Source organism: Phyllostomus hastatus, unplaced genomic scaffold (genome assembly GCF_019186645.2).
Source record: "Phyllostomus hastatus isolate PE091 unplaced genomic scaffold, TTU_PhHast_1.1 phas_contig_90, whole genome shotgun sequence".
NCBI lineage: Eukaryota > Metazoa > Chordata > Mammalia > Chiroptera > Phyllostomidae > Phyllostomus > Phyllostomus hastatus.
Window position 1 is genome coordinate 599,953 of NW_025333984.1, and position 17,863 is coordinate 617,815.

General features: G+C 35.6%; 1 protein-coding gene across 2 annotated transcripts in view; it reads right to left on the minus strand.

Moving 5' to 3' along the window:
* Positions 1–5,166: 5,166 nt before the first annotated feature.
* Positions 5,167–17,863, minus strand: part of PHF6 (PHD finger protein 6) — a 51,614-nt gene continuing 38,917 nt past the window's right edge. For both annotated transcript variants that reach the window (XM_045852277.1, XM_045852275.1), the window contains exons 9-11: positions 16,141–16,274; positions 8,626–8,755; positions 5,167–8,308 (exon numbers count right to left, since the gene is read on the minus strand). In XM_045852277.1, the coding sequence (XP_045708233.1) occupies positions 8,626–8,755; positions 16,141–16,274 (264 nt within the window). In that variant the 3' untranslated portion in view covers positions 5,167–8,308. The remainder of the gene's footprint in view (positions 8,309–8,625; positions 8,756–16,140; positions 16,275–17,863) is intronic.

Genomic DNA, 17,863 nt, shown 5'->3' on the forward strand with positions numbered 1-17,863 from the left:
TGGCATCGGTCTGCAGTGTTGCGGTTTCCTCTAGCAGGCCATCTTCCCCAGATTTAAGTGTGGGGTAAACTCTAGGTACAAGAGAGGTAAGAGGTATAAGAGAATTAAGTAGTAAGTTGAGGCCAATTGTGTCAAGAGGTAATGGAGGTAATTAACCATCTTATCCAACCCGAGTAGAAAGCAAGGCCAAGAACTGCTCACTAAAGAAAATGAAGGAACTAAGAGTCTGATAAACATGGGTACAGAGTGAATCTGGGCAAAATGTTAAAGAAAATCAAACAGTGGAATCCAAAGTAGTTTATCAGTAGTAAGAATAGAGAGGATGGATCTAAAAGACAGAATAATAGATTCTGAGGAACTCAGCAAGTAGACATCAAGATCTAAGCAGACCAATTGTAGCCCTGTTGACTGATGGTGTCATTAACAAAGAGATAAAATTCATGTGAGGACAATTTATTTTTATATTTCTTATTGTATTTTTTTTCCTTTACCAGTTAGTCCTGTTATACCCCCACCCCCTAGACGAGGACCATTTGGTTTGACACTCAAGCTTGAGATCCAGCAGTCTGGGTAAAAATATCCAGGAGAATAGTAGAGACTCAGCATGGAGCCTTAGTGGGTAGACCAGACTGTGGATAGGGACTGGGGCTCTCAGTAGGGCACACATGCGACAGCTGTAGCAATTGATCGTGGTGATATGTGAGAGCAATATAAGGTGGCAGATTAAGTATCAGACTGATGGTCATTATAATCATACATTTGTATACATCAGTGAATATGGAATTAGGGTTGTATAAATATATTAACCCAGGTATCACATGAAATAGTAAACATGTAACTAATGATTTATATACAAAAATTAAGATAAAGCTTAATGTATAGTGAGTGATATTGGAAAATAATTCTTTTCCTTTTTTAGAAATAAAAAAATACTTGTATTTTAGATTTTTAAGGTGACTTAATAATTCCAATAAAAGTTTTGCTTCAAATGCAAAAATAGTAATAATAAAAAAATGGAGATGGCAAAGACCAGAACACTGTGGAATATTTACATCAGGGTAAGGAGAGGAGTCAGGAAAAGTGTGGTCTTAAAGACGCAGTATAGATAATGGAAATTATGGAAAGAGTTTCAGGAAGGGGCATCAAAGTAAAAATAATAAAGATGTGAATGTATGAAGTTTTGTGTCAATCTTTCTAGGAAGTGGTCTACAAACAGCTGGTTGCATTTCCAAGTTTCATGGAATGGAGTGACCCCAGTGACTAAATGTAAAGGCTGCCTAAATCTTCTCTTTCCTACCCTTCCTCTTCCCAAGGGAAAGAAAATCTGTCAAGCCTTTTTCATAAGCAGCATGTTTTCTTTAACAGCTCTCCCTGTGCCCCAGCCCCCACCCCGAGCATACTGGAGGGCCTCCTAAGCGGTTTGGGCAAATGGGATAGGTTGCAATGCTTAAAAACAACTCTTCTATGGGAGGTCCAGAAAGATATTTGTATCTGAAGATAATGCCAAAATTCCAGCTCTTGGATCTGCAAACTTTTAAGAAAATGCTTATCTTTTGTGCTTGCTCTCTAACCGAGAACATGAGACCAAGGTCCAAAGAATTATTGTTTCCTTGTAATACTAAATGAATACTAAACATAGAACATAAGCCTATTGGGTTTAAGGATCACGAATGTTTGAAAATAAGCCTTTGTTAAATAGTCTGGCTAATCTCTGAAATGAAAAGAGCAGCAATCTCCACGACCCCTGTAGTTTGAAGTTACAAAAAGAACTCTCTAATGTAGTCATCCTGTTTTGTTGCCCTTCCTTAAAGACTTAATTATTTCATAAACATATGAAAATAGAGTGCAAGGAAACATGATTAAAGGTTGAGTTACTGGCACATTAAAATTATTTTTGTAATGTTATACATCTGACAAATCCTTTTAAATAGAACAGTTGTTTGGCTAGTGTTATAAATACATAATTAGCACCAAACGTGATTTTGAGAATTTGAAAAAGCTAATTTTCATGTGGCAAAAATTTATCCTTGACTACATTCACTTTATTCTTTATTTAGAAACTTTCATGTTGACTGACCAGCCTAACTGAATATTTGCATCATTTTACCAACAATTTCTTTCCAGACATGCAGGTAATTGTTGCTTGAGATTCTTGAATAAAAAAAAAAACAACAACTCATTTTCTAGCAGATTATTGAAAAGCATAAAGTGTATATCAACTCAATTTTTCTGGTTAGTCTTAGATTTTATTCATGTAAGGATGAAACAACTAGTTGAAAAGTAGAAAGTTCAATGGTTTTATCTTGTTTTCATGTAACTGACTACTTGTTAGACACAGTCATGACTTTGGAAGAACCATGACAACAATTAAAGGTCATAGGAACTCTTCAACAAAAATGGTGCATGACCCCTTCAAGTGCACTGAATATATGACCTTAGAGACTTGGAGAAGCAGATTTATCTGGAAACAGTGAATGCTACGAGCAATCTGTTACCTTTCAGAAAGCAGAAGTAAGGGAAATGATTCACCACTGCTACTGTTATTAATATATATGAAACAAAACCTTTTGACTTAACCTTTTCACACATGAAATAAAACCTCTAGTTTCTCAAATAATTCATATTTCACTTCGACATGTAGCCTATGTGATCTTTATAACAAGATCAAAACCCCATCAAATTTTCTATAGAATGTGTATGATGTTTTTTGTTGTTGTTTTTAAAGATACCATACCTCTTTTCATTGAAAAGCACACCTTTGGAATAGGGAAGCAGGAAAGCTTAATCCCTATAGATGGGACTTATTTAAATTGGTACAATTTTTTGGATCAAAACTTTAAATGTACACACTCTGCACTTCTGGAACTTCAGCCTAAGAAATTACATAAGAACATGAGGATATATGTGAGACATAGAACGATTCCAGTTAATCCATACACTGTGATACTGTGGAGCTGCTAAACAGAATGTGAGAAATCTACCTGTACTGACACCTTGTAGAGCCATTCAAGGAAAAACAAACAGACAAACAAACAAAAACCAAGATATGGGACTGTAGATACAGCACGATCCTATTTATGCTAAAATAGTGTTTAAGTTATATATGTATACAAGCATTTAGAAGGACACACGTCAACTGCTGAGAAGTAGGGTTGTGGAGAAAGGGGAATTTTTCAGGTTTTGCTTCATATACCTTTGCATATTTTAATTTTGTACAAGGAATACATATTACTTTATAAATTGAGGTAAAATTCATCCTTTCAAATTGTATAATTTATGGGTTTTAGAATATTCAAGTTGTATAACCATACCACTATCTAATTTCAGATGTTTTCATCACCTCAAACAGAAGCACCATACCTGTAAACAGTCACTTCTCATTCCCCACCCTGCAGCCTCTGGAAACTACTCAGCTGCATTCTGTCATTCTGGACATGCCTATTCTGGACATTTCATCAAAATGGAATCATACAATATGTGACCCTTCGTGCCTGGCTTCTTAGGATAACGTTTCCAAGGTTCATCCGTGTTGTAGCAGTATCAGTACTTCACTTCTTTTTATGGCTCTATATGACTTCTACAAATAACAAAATCTGTACGTAGCTCTGATCTTAAAGATACTCAAACAGAAAAACCTTACCCCTTTGTACAAATCACTTTGTAGAAACTCAACGGCTCAAAGTCCAGTGTCCACATTAAACTTGTTTATTTCTCTCTGCATGTTCTTAACACCCTCTTGAGTATCTACCCCCCAGGTCCCATTTTAAAATTTGCCCCTTCAAACAGTACTTTCATTTTCACATGTCTATTTGTTAGACTGTTAATCATTCACAGAGCAAACCTAGTTAGCTCTTTGCCAGCTGCATCTTCCCTGTCTCCTGGCCACTGTTCCCACCTCCAACATAAAACCACATTTACATCCACAGAGAGATATAGACAAAACTGCAATTGGGATGTTTATGGATCTCCTATATTTTGACAAGGACCCAGGTCTGACTTACTCGACTTCAGTACACTGACCATATGCAGAACGTTAACTTTCTTAGTAACTGGTATTATATAGTTTTCATATTCTGAATAAAAGTCAAGAATAAAATTTTCCTTACATCCTTAATGTATGGTTATGTCTGTTATAGTATAGTTATAGTTATGCCATTATGTGAACAAGGCAAAATTATGTAGCATTGGTTGATAGGTAAATCAGCACTGTGTGTGAGTGAGGCCCATATATATAACTATAAGACTGATTGGGGTTTTCTCTTAAAAAGATGGACTAACCATTTGCTAGACATAGAATTCTCCTAGGAAATTCTACCAGGTTTATGCTTTAGAATAATCTCAGCAATTGATGACTGCAGCTGAAAAAGAAAACACAACAAAACACCAAAATAACCCCCCCATCCAGCTGTCAATAGTTTCAATTAGCTAAAGAAAACCACATAACTCCTTTCTCCATATTTTTATGGTGGAAACTGAAATGAAAGTAAATAATGGATTTTACACACGTGCACACACACGCGCACACACACACACCCAAGCACTATTAGGTAACATTGGCAGGAAGGCACATCATTCTATCGTTGCAGCATTAATCAGAACCTATTGCTTGATTTTGCACCCCCCTTGGGTGGGAAGGCAGGTTACAAAATGTGTGTGCGGGATGAGCACTTTGCACTAATTAAAACTTTGATTTCGGCCCTGGATATGAGCACTGTACAAGAAGCAAGCTGTCCATGGGAAAGGGAGTAAATTTAAATCTATAAGGTGAAATACCTTTATGACAAAGATGTTAATCCTGCATCCTTATTACCAATCAGATTAACTGTACTAGGTGTTTTGGTTTATTTGAAGACCACCTTTTAACTAAGTTCTAGAGGATGCAATTTAGGTCATAGGGATCTGAATCACGTAAGAGAACCAAGATGTAATGTAGTTCTATTGTATTTGAAATATTGCTGTTTTTCTCCCCGATAAAACCTTTCATGTTGTGAAATTTTTAGGTAAACTCAAATTCACATTTCTCTCTCTCTCATACTTGTTTAACAAGTTATTAAACAAACTAAGCATTTCACCTTGAAATAAAGCAAGACTAAAAGGAGCACAATACTATTGCTGTTACAAATAAGCTTCATCATACCCTTTCACAAAAAGACATACATACAAACATGAAAGTCATAACTCATTTATTGAATGAATAGTATATGCAATACCAATAAAAGGAAACTAATACTACAAACTACAATTTTGAAAATAAAGCCAATATAACAAGAACAAAATATACATAACATGAGAGGAATGTTTGATTTTGACCCATAATGCATTCCTTATCTTTACAATTAACCTAAATGTCTGTTAGAACAAAACTGTATACCTTGGTCTAACTTTAGCGCTTTTTAAAAAAAGCAACATTCTAGAAGAACACTTTTCTTTTGCTTTGAGATATTTAAGATTCACACATTTGTTCAAGTACATAGATTCTGATTCAACAGTAGATCTACATAGCTTGTTATTCTGTTAATATCTTGAGTAGCATGTACTCCTGAGCAAGTACTGTATGAAATTCTAAAATTGCTGATTTTTGAAATAAAATGTATTTCAGCTGTGGGTTTTTAATAAATTGAGATGAAAGTAAAATTCACCTCCCACCCCCCCCAAGGAACAAAGAGCTCTTATTAAAGTATAGAAACTCAAGTCTATCTTTCTACTCTAAAGAACATTTCTTACTAACATTTCTGGTAAGGCAATAAATGCTCCAGAATAATCTTCAATATACGCTTGCAAAGATTACACTGTTTAATATCAATAACAAAAACAAAACAAAAATAGGAAAAAAGAAAAAAGGAAAAAAGAAAAGATGCTTCAAAACTTCAAGCTAAAATATGCATAAAACACAGTCATGGCAGTCTTTTTTGAAATGATGTAAATGTTATATACTTATCAAATAATGTCATGCTTATTAAAACTACAGTTAAGGACTTAAGAGATGAACAGTAAATATACTGCTGAGGTCCATTTTTCTAAATATTCATACCACAATGTAATTACTACCCAGAAGATGATGATGCTACTTGGGAACATAAGTACTGTACAATTTTTACATTGTAAGGCACTTTTACTCAGCATGTGACAAACATGGACAGAAAATCAATATTGGAGGTTTACAACCAAAGGTGATTTTTCATGTGACTTCAATTTACATTTCAATTTTTTAATGAAAGACTATGTAGCCAATCACACCACAGTGAGAAAAACAGGTAGCCAGCCACTTACCTAGTCAACCAAAAGGTAAAGTGCTATTCTGGTTGCTAGTGGCAGAGAAAGAGTATGAAGAAACCCATACAAAATCATACACTTGATTACATAACAAATCTATTGACCGAAAGCTATAGTATTTGAAGTCTATTATGTGATTATTGACTGGCCATTATTACCCCTGGCACCTTCCATTTTTCCTAAAAACATCATTACAGTAGTTGTCCAAAAATGAAGGCGCTCCATTGTTTCCCGGGTAAATTGATGGCGTATAAAGTAAAAATGATCTAGACACAGTGATTCAAAGATTTAAAATAACAGGTTTCAAGCTGTTGTAAGGGAATAAAGTACAGATCCTTTGGGAAAAGTCACATAGCTTGGTAAACAAACATCTAGATCTGTTGTTGCACTTCAAGTCATGGTGAATTTTGAAAATTCATCACATACACACAAAGAAACCCAATAGCATATTTAGAGCAAGAAGAGAAGAACATATAGGGAGAGCAACCAACTACTAAAGCTAGTTTCCTTCTAAAAAAAGATGGTTAAAATAAAGCAATCATCAAGTCCCTCGATTTACATAAATGTATGAATACACATTGACAACTCTGTCTTTAAGGGACTAGCAGTTAAAAAAATCAGTCATTAAGCACAGTGTAATTTTCCACCTGTTACATTTTAAAAATGCTTTTCCATAAGATAAAAAATACCTTGATGTACAATCAAGTTAACATGATTACTTCTTGTTTGCTAATTTGCTTTAATGTGGTAGGTTAACTAATAATTCAGATATCAGAATCCCTACCCTTAATTATGAGGTGCTATGGTAATATTAGGCAGACCACAACAAAAGGTTTTTTTTTTTGGTTTTACTATAAAGAAATATATAAATGTGCTTCAGAAGATAAATGGAAGAAAATTTCACTAGCTAGAAATGCCAGTGAGAAAAATCCTTTCTAAAAAGCTGGATTCTTAGGCTTTGAGAAACAATTCTGATGATCCATAAAACAACAATGAGCCCTACCAGAGGCAAAGTAGGGCACAAAAGCCTATTGGATAGATAAGCAAAGCACTGCATGAAAACATTAAAAAAATTAAATAAGGTTTTAAAAATAGTGGTCACAAAATTAAAAATAAATACTGTTTTATGCAAAGACTGGTTTTTACATCTAGAGCACATGAGACCTCCTTACATACTTTGGGCCAATATATGAAGTGTTCCACACAACACGGCACTTGAGAGGAATAGGTTTCAGACATGGTGGCTAAAGTCCTCAGTGAGTGGTAATCCTTTAAATTTTAAAAAGGTTTAATTTGCTGTTTCCAAATGTTAGTTTAAACTTGAAAGGATCCAATCATTTTGCGAGAAGCTCTTTGTATAACATGAAAAAAGAAGAGGTTTACTGTCAAGAGAATTTTGGCATAAGCACTAGAGCTCATAGCTTACAATCACCAGTTGCCTGAGTCCATGCTGGTCAGTGAGAAAAACTTGAACAGGAACTAAATGAAATGCTTTAGCACACTTCTTGCAAGAAATTTTTAGCATTTGCTATCAAGGCCAAGAGAAAAATAAAGTTCTCTTCATTTCTAGCCTCCATTACTTGAGTGTGAACAAAAAAATCACAAATTCTCATGTGTTGCAACCAGAGGCGTGTTTGCACTGTAAAGTAAAATTCGCTTATGCTTTCCCTCGAGTATGAAACCACTAAACAAACTTAGATACTCTAAACAGAACTTTCTTCAGTCCAAATGAAAAATGAAGCTTACTTCATTTCAATGTCTGCTTTAACTGTTGACACTATACACAGGGTTAATAGTGTTTCAATTGCTTCCCAGAAACTGCAAACTACGGCTATTATCAACACGTGAAACTCTGCCATCTAGTGAAGAAGGCTCATAAAACAAACAAGACATTTTTAAGCAGTTCAATGAAGGATCTAAGACTTGGGCAGTAAAAAGTTACAAACCCTTTTTGATTTTAGAAAACAGTGGAAAAAAAGAATAGTAGTTATGGATGTCTTATTCATTCCCAGTTTTCTAACTCTGTCCCATGAACCTGTTTAAAAGATGATAAAAAAATGTAAAATATGATGCTTGACGGGAAAACAATAAATATAATGTTATTGAGGAGTGAGAATATCTTACTGATTTGACATTACAACTACATTTATAGATAAAGTAGATAGCTTGTTTTTACTTACAAAATCAGCTAGTTTAAAAAACTATGCAAGCTTACACAATCCTTAGCATTCTAGTAACATGCTCAACTAAACATAACATTTAAAAAATCATACTGCACACCATTACTTCAACATGTTTTTATCAGTGTGTATTATATTGTGACAACAGATCCGATATAATGAACTTTCATACCTAGTTTCCATTAAGTTGCTGCTGAGTTACTTGTTGCTGATCAATTTCTAATTTTCCCCGGCTTTTACTCTCCCGTTCCTCATCTTCTTCATCTCTCTCATCATTTCCACTATGATTTTTACAATATAGTCTACAATGATGAAAGATAAAAATCTCAAAATGTTTTGCCAGTGTTCATGAGAATATATTTATGTCATTACTAGATGAGGTTGGTGTCCATTTAAAACATGGACTTCCTCATTCACACTTAAAAACACTTCATAATTACTTACAGGTACACTTCTATCTAAAAGATAGAATAGTACTCTATTAATGAGATATTAAAAGTTCATCTGAAATTAAACCTTTGGTTTAGCATGAAAATTACCACATATACTCACTCAATCCCTAATTTTACCCAATAACATTAAAAACAAAGTTTTTGATATAAAATAATATTGAATGTCAACTACAACTGAAAAATAAAATTTTAAAAACGTTTTAAGACTAAAACAATAAAAACCAAATTTTGACCAACTTGAAAGTGTCAATGTTAAGGTACAGAAATGAAAGATCCCAATTCTGTAAAGTTTCACATACATTATTTAAAAGTATATAGGAAATTATATTGTGTATGTAATCTGCTCATACTGCACATTGGGAATCACATCCTTTTCAATCATGAGTTCAAATATCAAGAGTGAGACTCCTGTCCTGGCTGATGTGGTTCAGTGGATTGAGTGCCAGCTTGCAAACTGGAAAGTTGCTGGTTCGACTCCCAATCAGGACACATGCCTGGGTTGCAGGCCAGGTCCCCGGCAGGGAACTCGTGACAGGTAAACACACATTGGTGTTTCCCTCTCTTTCTCCTTTCCTTCCCCTCTCTCTAAAAACAAATAAATAAAATATTTTTTAAAAAGACTCCTCCATAGTGCAGCTATGAAAGTAGCTTCCCAAAAATACAACCTGAATATAATTAAGCTTTTGAACCAACTTATAGTTTATGGAAAATATGGAGGGGCAGAAAAATGAGGTAAATGGCCTCATAAAAATCAAATAGATAAATTGAGAATGTAAGACTTTTAGGGGACAACTTACTGAGGTGTTTCAACAAGTAGCAGTAAGAGATGGGATGGAGTGGAGGAGATTGCTCTATATAGAAACACTTGTACTTGAACAAAGATTAAAATAAAAAAAAATTAAAAAAAGAAAGACTTAAGAGACACAGACACCAGATGCAATGTAGAGACCTTGTATGTATTCAGATTTGAGCAAATTAAGTCTAGGACATTTTCAAGACAGCTGGGGAAGTGTGAACTGAATATGAGATGATGTGAAGTTAAAAAGTATGATAATGGCATAGTGATTAGATAAGGAACACCCATACTTTTCAGAGCTGCATACTGAAGTATGTGAGGGTAAAATGACCAAAGAATCTGGGGTTCTGTTTTAATATACCCCAGGAAAAAAGTAAAACAGATGAAACAACTATGGCAGTAACTTAGTACCCACTGAGATGGGCAGTTGTTATATTATTTTATTTTTGTATACTTTTGAAATTTTTTATAGCAAGAGTTTCATCTAAAAGGATAAGCCCTTTGTTATTAGAACAAATTTTAATCTTTCAAGGGATTAGTTTTCACTCAAGCAGTATTTCCCGTAGGCCCATTACGTGTCTTTCACCAGTCTAGACATCAAGGCCACAGGTGCTGACTGGTCAAAAAAGACTACTGCTGTCACCGAACTTACTTTTCTACGGTGGGAGACTGACATTTTAAAAATACATATTTAAATAGTTTAAATATATAATAAAGGTAATTAAAACAGGATAAAAGGAATCACTATGTAATCTTCCTTTGTACCCTTTTATTATGAATATATTCAGAATCCAGAAAGGCAGCCAAAAATGCCAGATAGGAGAAAGCCACTTTATTCAGAAATATTCCTCCTTGCATTTCCTATTTGTCTATTCTTTCCATAAACTACTACATGCATATCGACTGTTATTTTAACTCAATGGTCTCCATGATAAAATAATCTGGAATCCATATTATAAGTTGATTTTAGAAAAAATTTATTTTATTATTTTTTAAAGTTTTTTTTTTAAATTTCAATTTATTTATTTATTTAAAGATATTAAGTACTTTTAGAGAGAGGGAGAGGGAGAAAGAGAGGGAGAGAAACATCAATGTGTGGTTGTCTCTAACATGCCTGAGGGCCTGGCCTGCAACCCAGGCATGTGCCCCCAGTGGGAATCGAACCAGCAACCCTTTGGTTCACAGGCCCATGCTCCATCCACTGAGCTGCACCAGTCAGGGCTTTATTTATTTATTTATTTTTAGAGAAAGGGGAAAGGAGGGGGAAAGAGAAGAAGAGAAACATCAACGTGTGGTTGCCTCTCATGCACCCCTCACTGGGGACCTGGCCTGCAACCCAACCATGGGCTTGGGTTGGGATTCCCTTGACTGGGAATTGAACCAGTGACCTTTTGGTTCTCAGACTGGTGCTCAATCCACTGAGTCACATCAGCTAGGGCCAAATATTTTTGTTCGGAGATGGCCACTGCAACATGGTTTTCTAATAGTTAAAAAGTTAAAAAAAAAAACCTACCTAAATGTCTAAGAAAGGAATCGATTAACCAATCTCATATACCCATACAATGGAATACTATAAAACCATTAACATTGTGATATAAAACTAATGTCACAGAAAAAATGTCTTGGGGGTAGTAAGTGGAAAACAGTGCATATAATAAAATCTAGTTTTTATAAATATACTCATATATAAAATCACACAAATGTCTAAAGAAAGTATTCCAAGATTTAAAATCATTATCTCTGGTGACAGAATTAGAGTTGACAGTGTATTTTGTTCTCATCTATATTTTCCATTTTCCCAAAACAAAAATGAATAACTATTATACTAAAAATACTTAAATAAAATTAAAATTTAAATATAACAATTCTCTATATATCTGATTTTAGATGTTTAAAACAGGACTGATATTTTCAAATATTGTTACTATAAATAATGATTTTTTAGCCCTGGCTGGCATAGCTCAGTGGATTGAGCTCGGGCTGCGAACCAAAGCATCGCAGGTTCGATTCCCAGTCAGGGCACATGCCTGGGTTGCGGCCCACGTGAGAGGCAACCACACATTAATGTTTCTCTCTCTCTCTTTCTCCCTCCCTTCCCCTCTCTAAAAATAAATAAATAAATAAATAAATAAATAAATCTTTAAAAAAATATATTTAAAAAAAGAACTACCCTTTAAAAAATGATTTTTTAAAATGTTATTTATTTACTTTTAGAGAGAGGAAGGGAGGAAGAAAGAGAGAGAGAGAAACATCAGTGTGTGGTTGCCTCCCACACACCTCCGACTGGAGACCCGGCCCACAACCCAGGGATGTGCCCTAACTGGGAATCAAACCAGCGACCCCTTGGTTCCCAGGCCCGTGCTCAATCCACTGAGCCACACCAGCCAGGGAAAATAATGATGTTTTACTCATAAAAATATCCAAACAGCACAGTATAAAGAATATAAAATTGCCTCTTTGCCTCCATTTATATGCAACGAATGAGAGGTTAACAACTATTTACTGAATATGTTCCTAATAATTTTATATGTACAAAAATATATCTTATACTCATGTACACATATACAACTTATTTTGCCCCTGACTATCACAGAAATACCTCTTCACCACTCTACACATGGATCTACTTCACTCCTTAACTGTTTAACAGTATTTCACTACGTGCATGAACTAAAATTCATTAAGTATCCTGGTGAACATTCTGGTTTATTTTTTATTTTGCTATTGCATTTCTTTTTGATTTTGCTATTATAGATAGAAGGTCAACATAAATCTTTTCCCGTTCTTCATGACAATTTCACCTTTGGTTAACTCTGCGGCAACTTTGAAAAATGAGTGTGTCAACTATTTTACTAAGCTATATTACCCTTCAATTGGTAGACTCTATCTTGATTGGAACAATTATAAATACTTTCATATGAAGCCACCTTTGGTCCTCTTTGTGGTATAACCTGAAAATTATGTATGCCTATATAACATATAAGAGATGCTGGCTCTCATGGAGTATGAAGCTTTTTAGCCAGGGTGGATCCCATGCCCACTCCATGTGGTTCCTATCTTATTGGACCTGAGCTGTGCTACTATACTGACTACTGCAAGGACACCCACAGAAGACGAATATTTGATGCTGTCCTGCTGGCAAGTTGCAGTTCCTGTCTTGAGGAGAGTGATGCCATCTATGGTAATTTGGTCAGTCCTTATTATAGGTCTAAGATGCCCTTGTGGATATAGTAGCAATCATTAACAATAATACAATGATACCTCTTGCAGATACATCCTTGTGCTATCTGCTTATTTCTCTGAGATAAGTCCCTACAAAGAGAATGATAAATTACTCTCCTAAAAAGTTGTACCAATTTAACATTCTGCCTAAACATCCAATGAGAATGCCTGCCTCTAGAACCTAGCTAACATTAGATAATATAAATTCTACTAATCTTTGCCCATCTGATAGGCAAAAATTTCTAAGATTTTGTTTTAATTTGCATTTCCTTGTTTACTAATAAGGTTGAACAGTTTTTCACATGCTTATAACCAACCCATGATTATTTGTTCTATTAATTACATGTTCATATACTTTGCCCATTTGGGTTGTATTTTTCTTAATGATTTGGAATTCTCTTTATGTAGCCCAAGTTTAATGTAGTCCAATAAAATTTGAGTATCCTATCACACTTAGAAAGGACTTCTTTCCTTGATTATAGAAAAATTCTCCTTTATTTCCTGCTGAGTTTTTTTTTATGATTAAGATTTTTCTAAAATGTCTTTTATAAAGCTTTTACTTAATTTATTTTTAGAGAGAGGGGAAAAGAAGGAGAAAGGGAGAGAAACATCAATGTGTGGTTGCCTCTCACGTGCCCCCCACTGGGGACCTGGCCTGCAACCCAGGCATGTGCCCTGACTGGGAATCGAATCAGCAGCCCTTTGGTTTGCAGGCCCGCACTCAATCCACTGAGCTATACCAGCCACGGCCATAATTAAGATTTTTAATCCATCTAAAATCTGTTCTGGGGGTACAGTCTGAGACAAGGATTCAAGTTACATTTTCTACATGGAGAGCCAATTGTATAAATGTCAGGTAGTGAATAATTCATCCAGTCTTCACAGATACAAAATGCTACCATAATTATTTATAAGCTGCCAACAAAGATATGGATCTGTTTCTTGGGATCTGTCACTATGCCACTACCATACTGTTTTAATTACTATACAATTGGTTTTAATAATAGGAGATTGCATTAAAATTTTTCTTGGCTTGTTGTGATAAAGACTAGTTCACTACCCCAATACCTCTTTTCTATCCCTTCCCCTGTAGTATTAAACTACATTTTATCTGGGTAGCCATGTTCCTACTAAGAGTACATGTCTCAGCCTCCTTTGGACATGTGACAAATGAGATGCTGAGCAGAAGTGTGTGTGTAGAACTTCCAAGAAGGCTGATTAAAGTTAGATTTAGCTGGAGGAATAGCCACTTTGTCCTTCCATTTTCCTTTGTTCCTGCTTCTTCCTACTTCCTAAGGAAGGAGGCCCCAAAGATGAGAGAGGCAGAAGGATGGTAATCTGGGTCCCCAGTAACAATGAAAATCTGCCTACCGCATCTGGACAGCTTTCCTCTGAATGTGTTTGAGGAGAGAGACAAACTTCTACCTTATTCAAGCTTCTGTTTCCTTGCTATATAAGGTAACAATAATTACTAACAAAAAATAATACCACATTTACTCTTATAAACAAAATTTTCAAAAGTCCAGATTCCATTTAAGGTGTGTTAAATATATAAATTAATTTGGGGAGAATAGCTATCTTTCAAAGTTGAGTCTGTCCATCAAGGAATGTAGTATATTTTGCCTGTATAAAATGATAATTTTTTAAAAACAAGGAAAGGTTCACCTTTAGTATATGTGTGGAGCGGGAGGAAGACATTTTCTTTTATGTTTCTAACTAGTTATTACTGGAATTGTTTTTAAAAATTCATCTCATATGCCATCAACCTTACTGAGCAATTATTAAGTTTAATAAATTCAGAGTTGATTCCTTTGGATTTCCTTGGTAGACAATGATATTAATAACACTGACAGTTTTTTTTCCCTTCACAATATTTATTATACATCTTTCTTTTTCTTGTTGCACTGACTTAACCCTGCAAGAGGACATTGAGAGCAATGTTGGTTGTTGGTTGTTGGTTCCCTTGTCTTGATCCTGTTCCAAATGAAAGTATATTAGTAGGGTGGTTTTCAATTAGAGATGAATGTGAGAATCACCTGGAGCGTCATCAAATTACATGGTTTGGGCTTTGACCTACTGAATCTAAATCTCCGAAGAAGAGGAACAGACAAAGAACATTTCTAAAGAGTGCTCTATCCACCCCAAATGATTTTGAGGTTCAGCCCTGGTTAAGGACCATTGTCCCTTTAATACTAAATAAGCTATTTGCTGTTGTTTCCTCATAAATGCTTTATTAAGAATCCTAACTTATCAAAAGCACTCTTGTTAGCTTACTTTAAAATTCATGGGTGTTGGCCCTGGCTGGTGTGGCTCAGTGGATTGAGTGTTAGCCTACAAACCAAAGGGTCACCAGTTAGATTCCCAGTCAGGGCACATGCCTAGGTTGTGGGCCAGGTCCCCAGTTCAGGGTATAGGAGAGACAACTGATCCCTGTATCACTCACACACTGATATTTCCCTCCCTTCCCATCTCTCTAAAAATAAATAAAATCTTTTAAAAAGTGGGGGAGTATAACATGTAATCCCAAATCTCCAAAGTTTACTCTTTCATCATTCTTCCATGAGCATGTTTTGACTTCTATCTTCATCATAAGCCTATCCTATTCTAAGGTCCCAGCAATTCTCACCTGGCCCCTCAGTGGTAGCCTCCTAACTCACTCCTCATTTGTACCCTTGTTTCTGTCCCATTCTCTGCCTAGAATGCTTTCCCAAAACCCACATTCATCTTTGCCCTCCATATCTCATCTCAAGCACTATTTCCCTAAGGAAATTCCTAAAAAGTCTCCAATTATGGACTAGGTTAGATCTTCCTTGTTAAACGTCCTTATAGCACTTGGTAATGTATCCTTTCTAGCACTTATGTAGTTTGTAATTGTGTATGTAGTTATGTGACCATTTCATTAATATATCTCTCCCACTAGACTTTAAGCTTCATGAGGACACAATCTATGTCTGTTTTGATCACTACACTATGCCTAGATACTGGTACAATGCCTGACACATAGTAAGCATAATATATACTAGTTGAATGACTGCTTATCCTTGATTGTATAGTCAGGGGGAAATGCTAATGGCAGTACTCATTCTTACATGGATTTCTCATGATTCTATACTTTGCTAAACACCATCTAAAAATGGTGACCAAGTAAATGAATGTCATCTATATTTAGGCAGTTACTTACTGACAATTTTAGGAAAATGGACAATTGTTCTCTTACTTGTAAATTCCTCGTGACATATTTTCAATGTATTTAGCTTTGTCTTGTACTCCACAGTGGTAATGGTAAGTCTTAACACAGGCTTTTATTTCACATCCAATAGTAGCACCGGGCTGACTGCAAAGTGTGCATTTCTGTTTAAGGGAAGAGAAAGAATAATTATAAGCAGTATTTCAAAGCTTGTTTTTTCTATTTTTGTCATATTTCAGCCAAACATTCCAGTTTACAAAGAAAACAGCCAATTTTCTATTGAAAAAGAATTCACTGAACTTATTATATAGCAATATATTAAATTATGCAGCAATTTAAACCATACTGTGATAGATTTTGTAATATTAAGTCATCTCCTGATGTTTCCATTATTTAACTGTACTAACCATTAGAAATCTGACATCTAAACATAAAAGGACACTTCTTAATACTGCCAAACACAAAAAGAATGTTATTCTATATTTTCATGGTTTCCTTCTCCTCCCTGGAATCAGTTCCTTTCCTATTATGGAATCAGAAGACAGGAAAGCAATTCCCCCAACACAGGGATTGCTACCAAACAGGCAAAAGGGCAAAGGGTGACTAAAGAAGCTGAAAACTTTTCAAGACTCCTCAATCGGGCCTAGATCAGCTTTGCCTCAAGAATGTTCTCAGATTAAAAGGTGAATGTTGACAAAAGGGTCTCATGGCCAATTGAAGAAGTTTGAGAAATGCTAGTTTTATACATATTGCTTAATAGGGGAACTTCTTACAACCTTTTCTCTAGGAAGGTGGGTATAGTAAAGGGTTCCCAAGTTTACTGAACTCCAGATTCCATTTTATGTTTGCAGAGCTGGTGGAGTATTTTTAAAAATTATTTTTATTTATTTACACAGAGAGGAAAGGAAGGAGAAAGAGAGGGAGAGAAACATCACTGTGTGGTTGCCTTTCACTTTCTCCCTACTGGGGACCTGGCCCGCAACCCAGGCATGTGCCCTGATGGGGAATCAAACCAACGACCCTTTGGTTCACAGGCCCATGCTAATCCACTGAGCCACAGCAGCCAGTGCTGATGGAGCATCATGATGAACTATCCTTTGGAGAACACTTGGAGAAATGCTAGGTTAGTGCTTACCCTAACACTCAACAATGCAGTGGTAAATAAGCTGATCAAAAGAACTGAATTGTGCCCAGGCTGGTGTGGTTCAGTGGGCTGAGTGCCAACCTGCAAACCTAAAGGTTACCGGTTCGATTGCCAGTCAGAGTGCATGCCTGGGCTGCAGGCCAGGTGCCCACTAGGGGGCACACAAGAGGCAACCACACACTGATAATTCTCTCCCTCTCTGTCTCCCTCCCCACCACCCTCTAAAAATAAATAAATAAAATCTTAAAAAAGGAGAAGTGAACTTATCACAGCCACCTATTTGGACTTCAGCTATATGATACAACACTATCCTGTATGATACGATGAAGTGATTTTACTCCCTTTTTCAGTCCATACATTATTTTAAAGGAGTTTCATTTTTAAAATGCAATTGAAGTATCAATAAACTAAAATGGATTTAAATGGATATCAATAATCTTCATACCTTCAAAAGTGCAGTTACACAAAGAATCGGTCATTTCTAATGGACTCAGACAAAGATCATCAATGCCTGAAACCACTAGGTGAAAGAACGAAGGGGGATTTCACAACAGAGAGGTCAGACTCACCACCTGAATCCAAGGGTCAGACATCATGAGTTGTCTGATG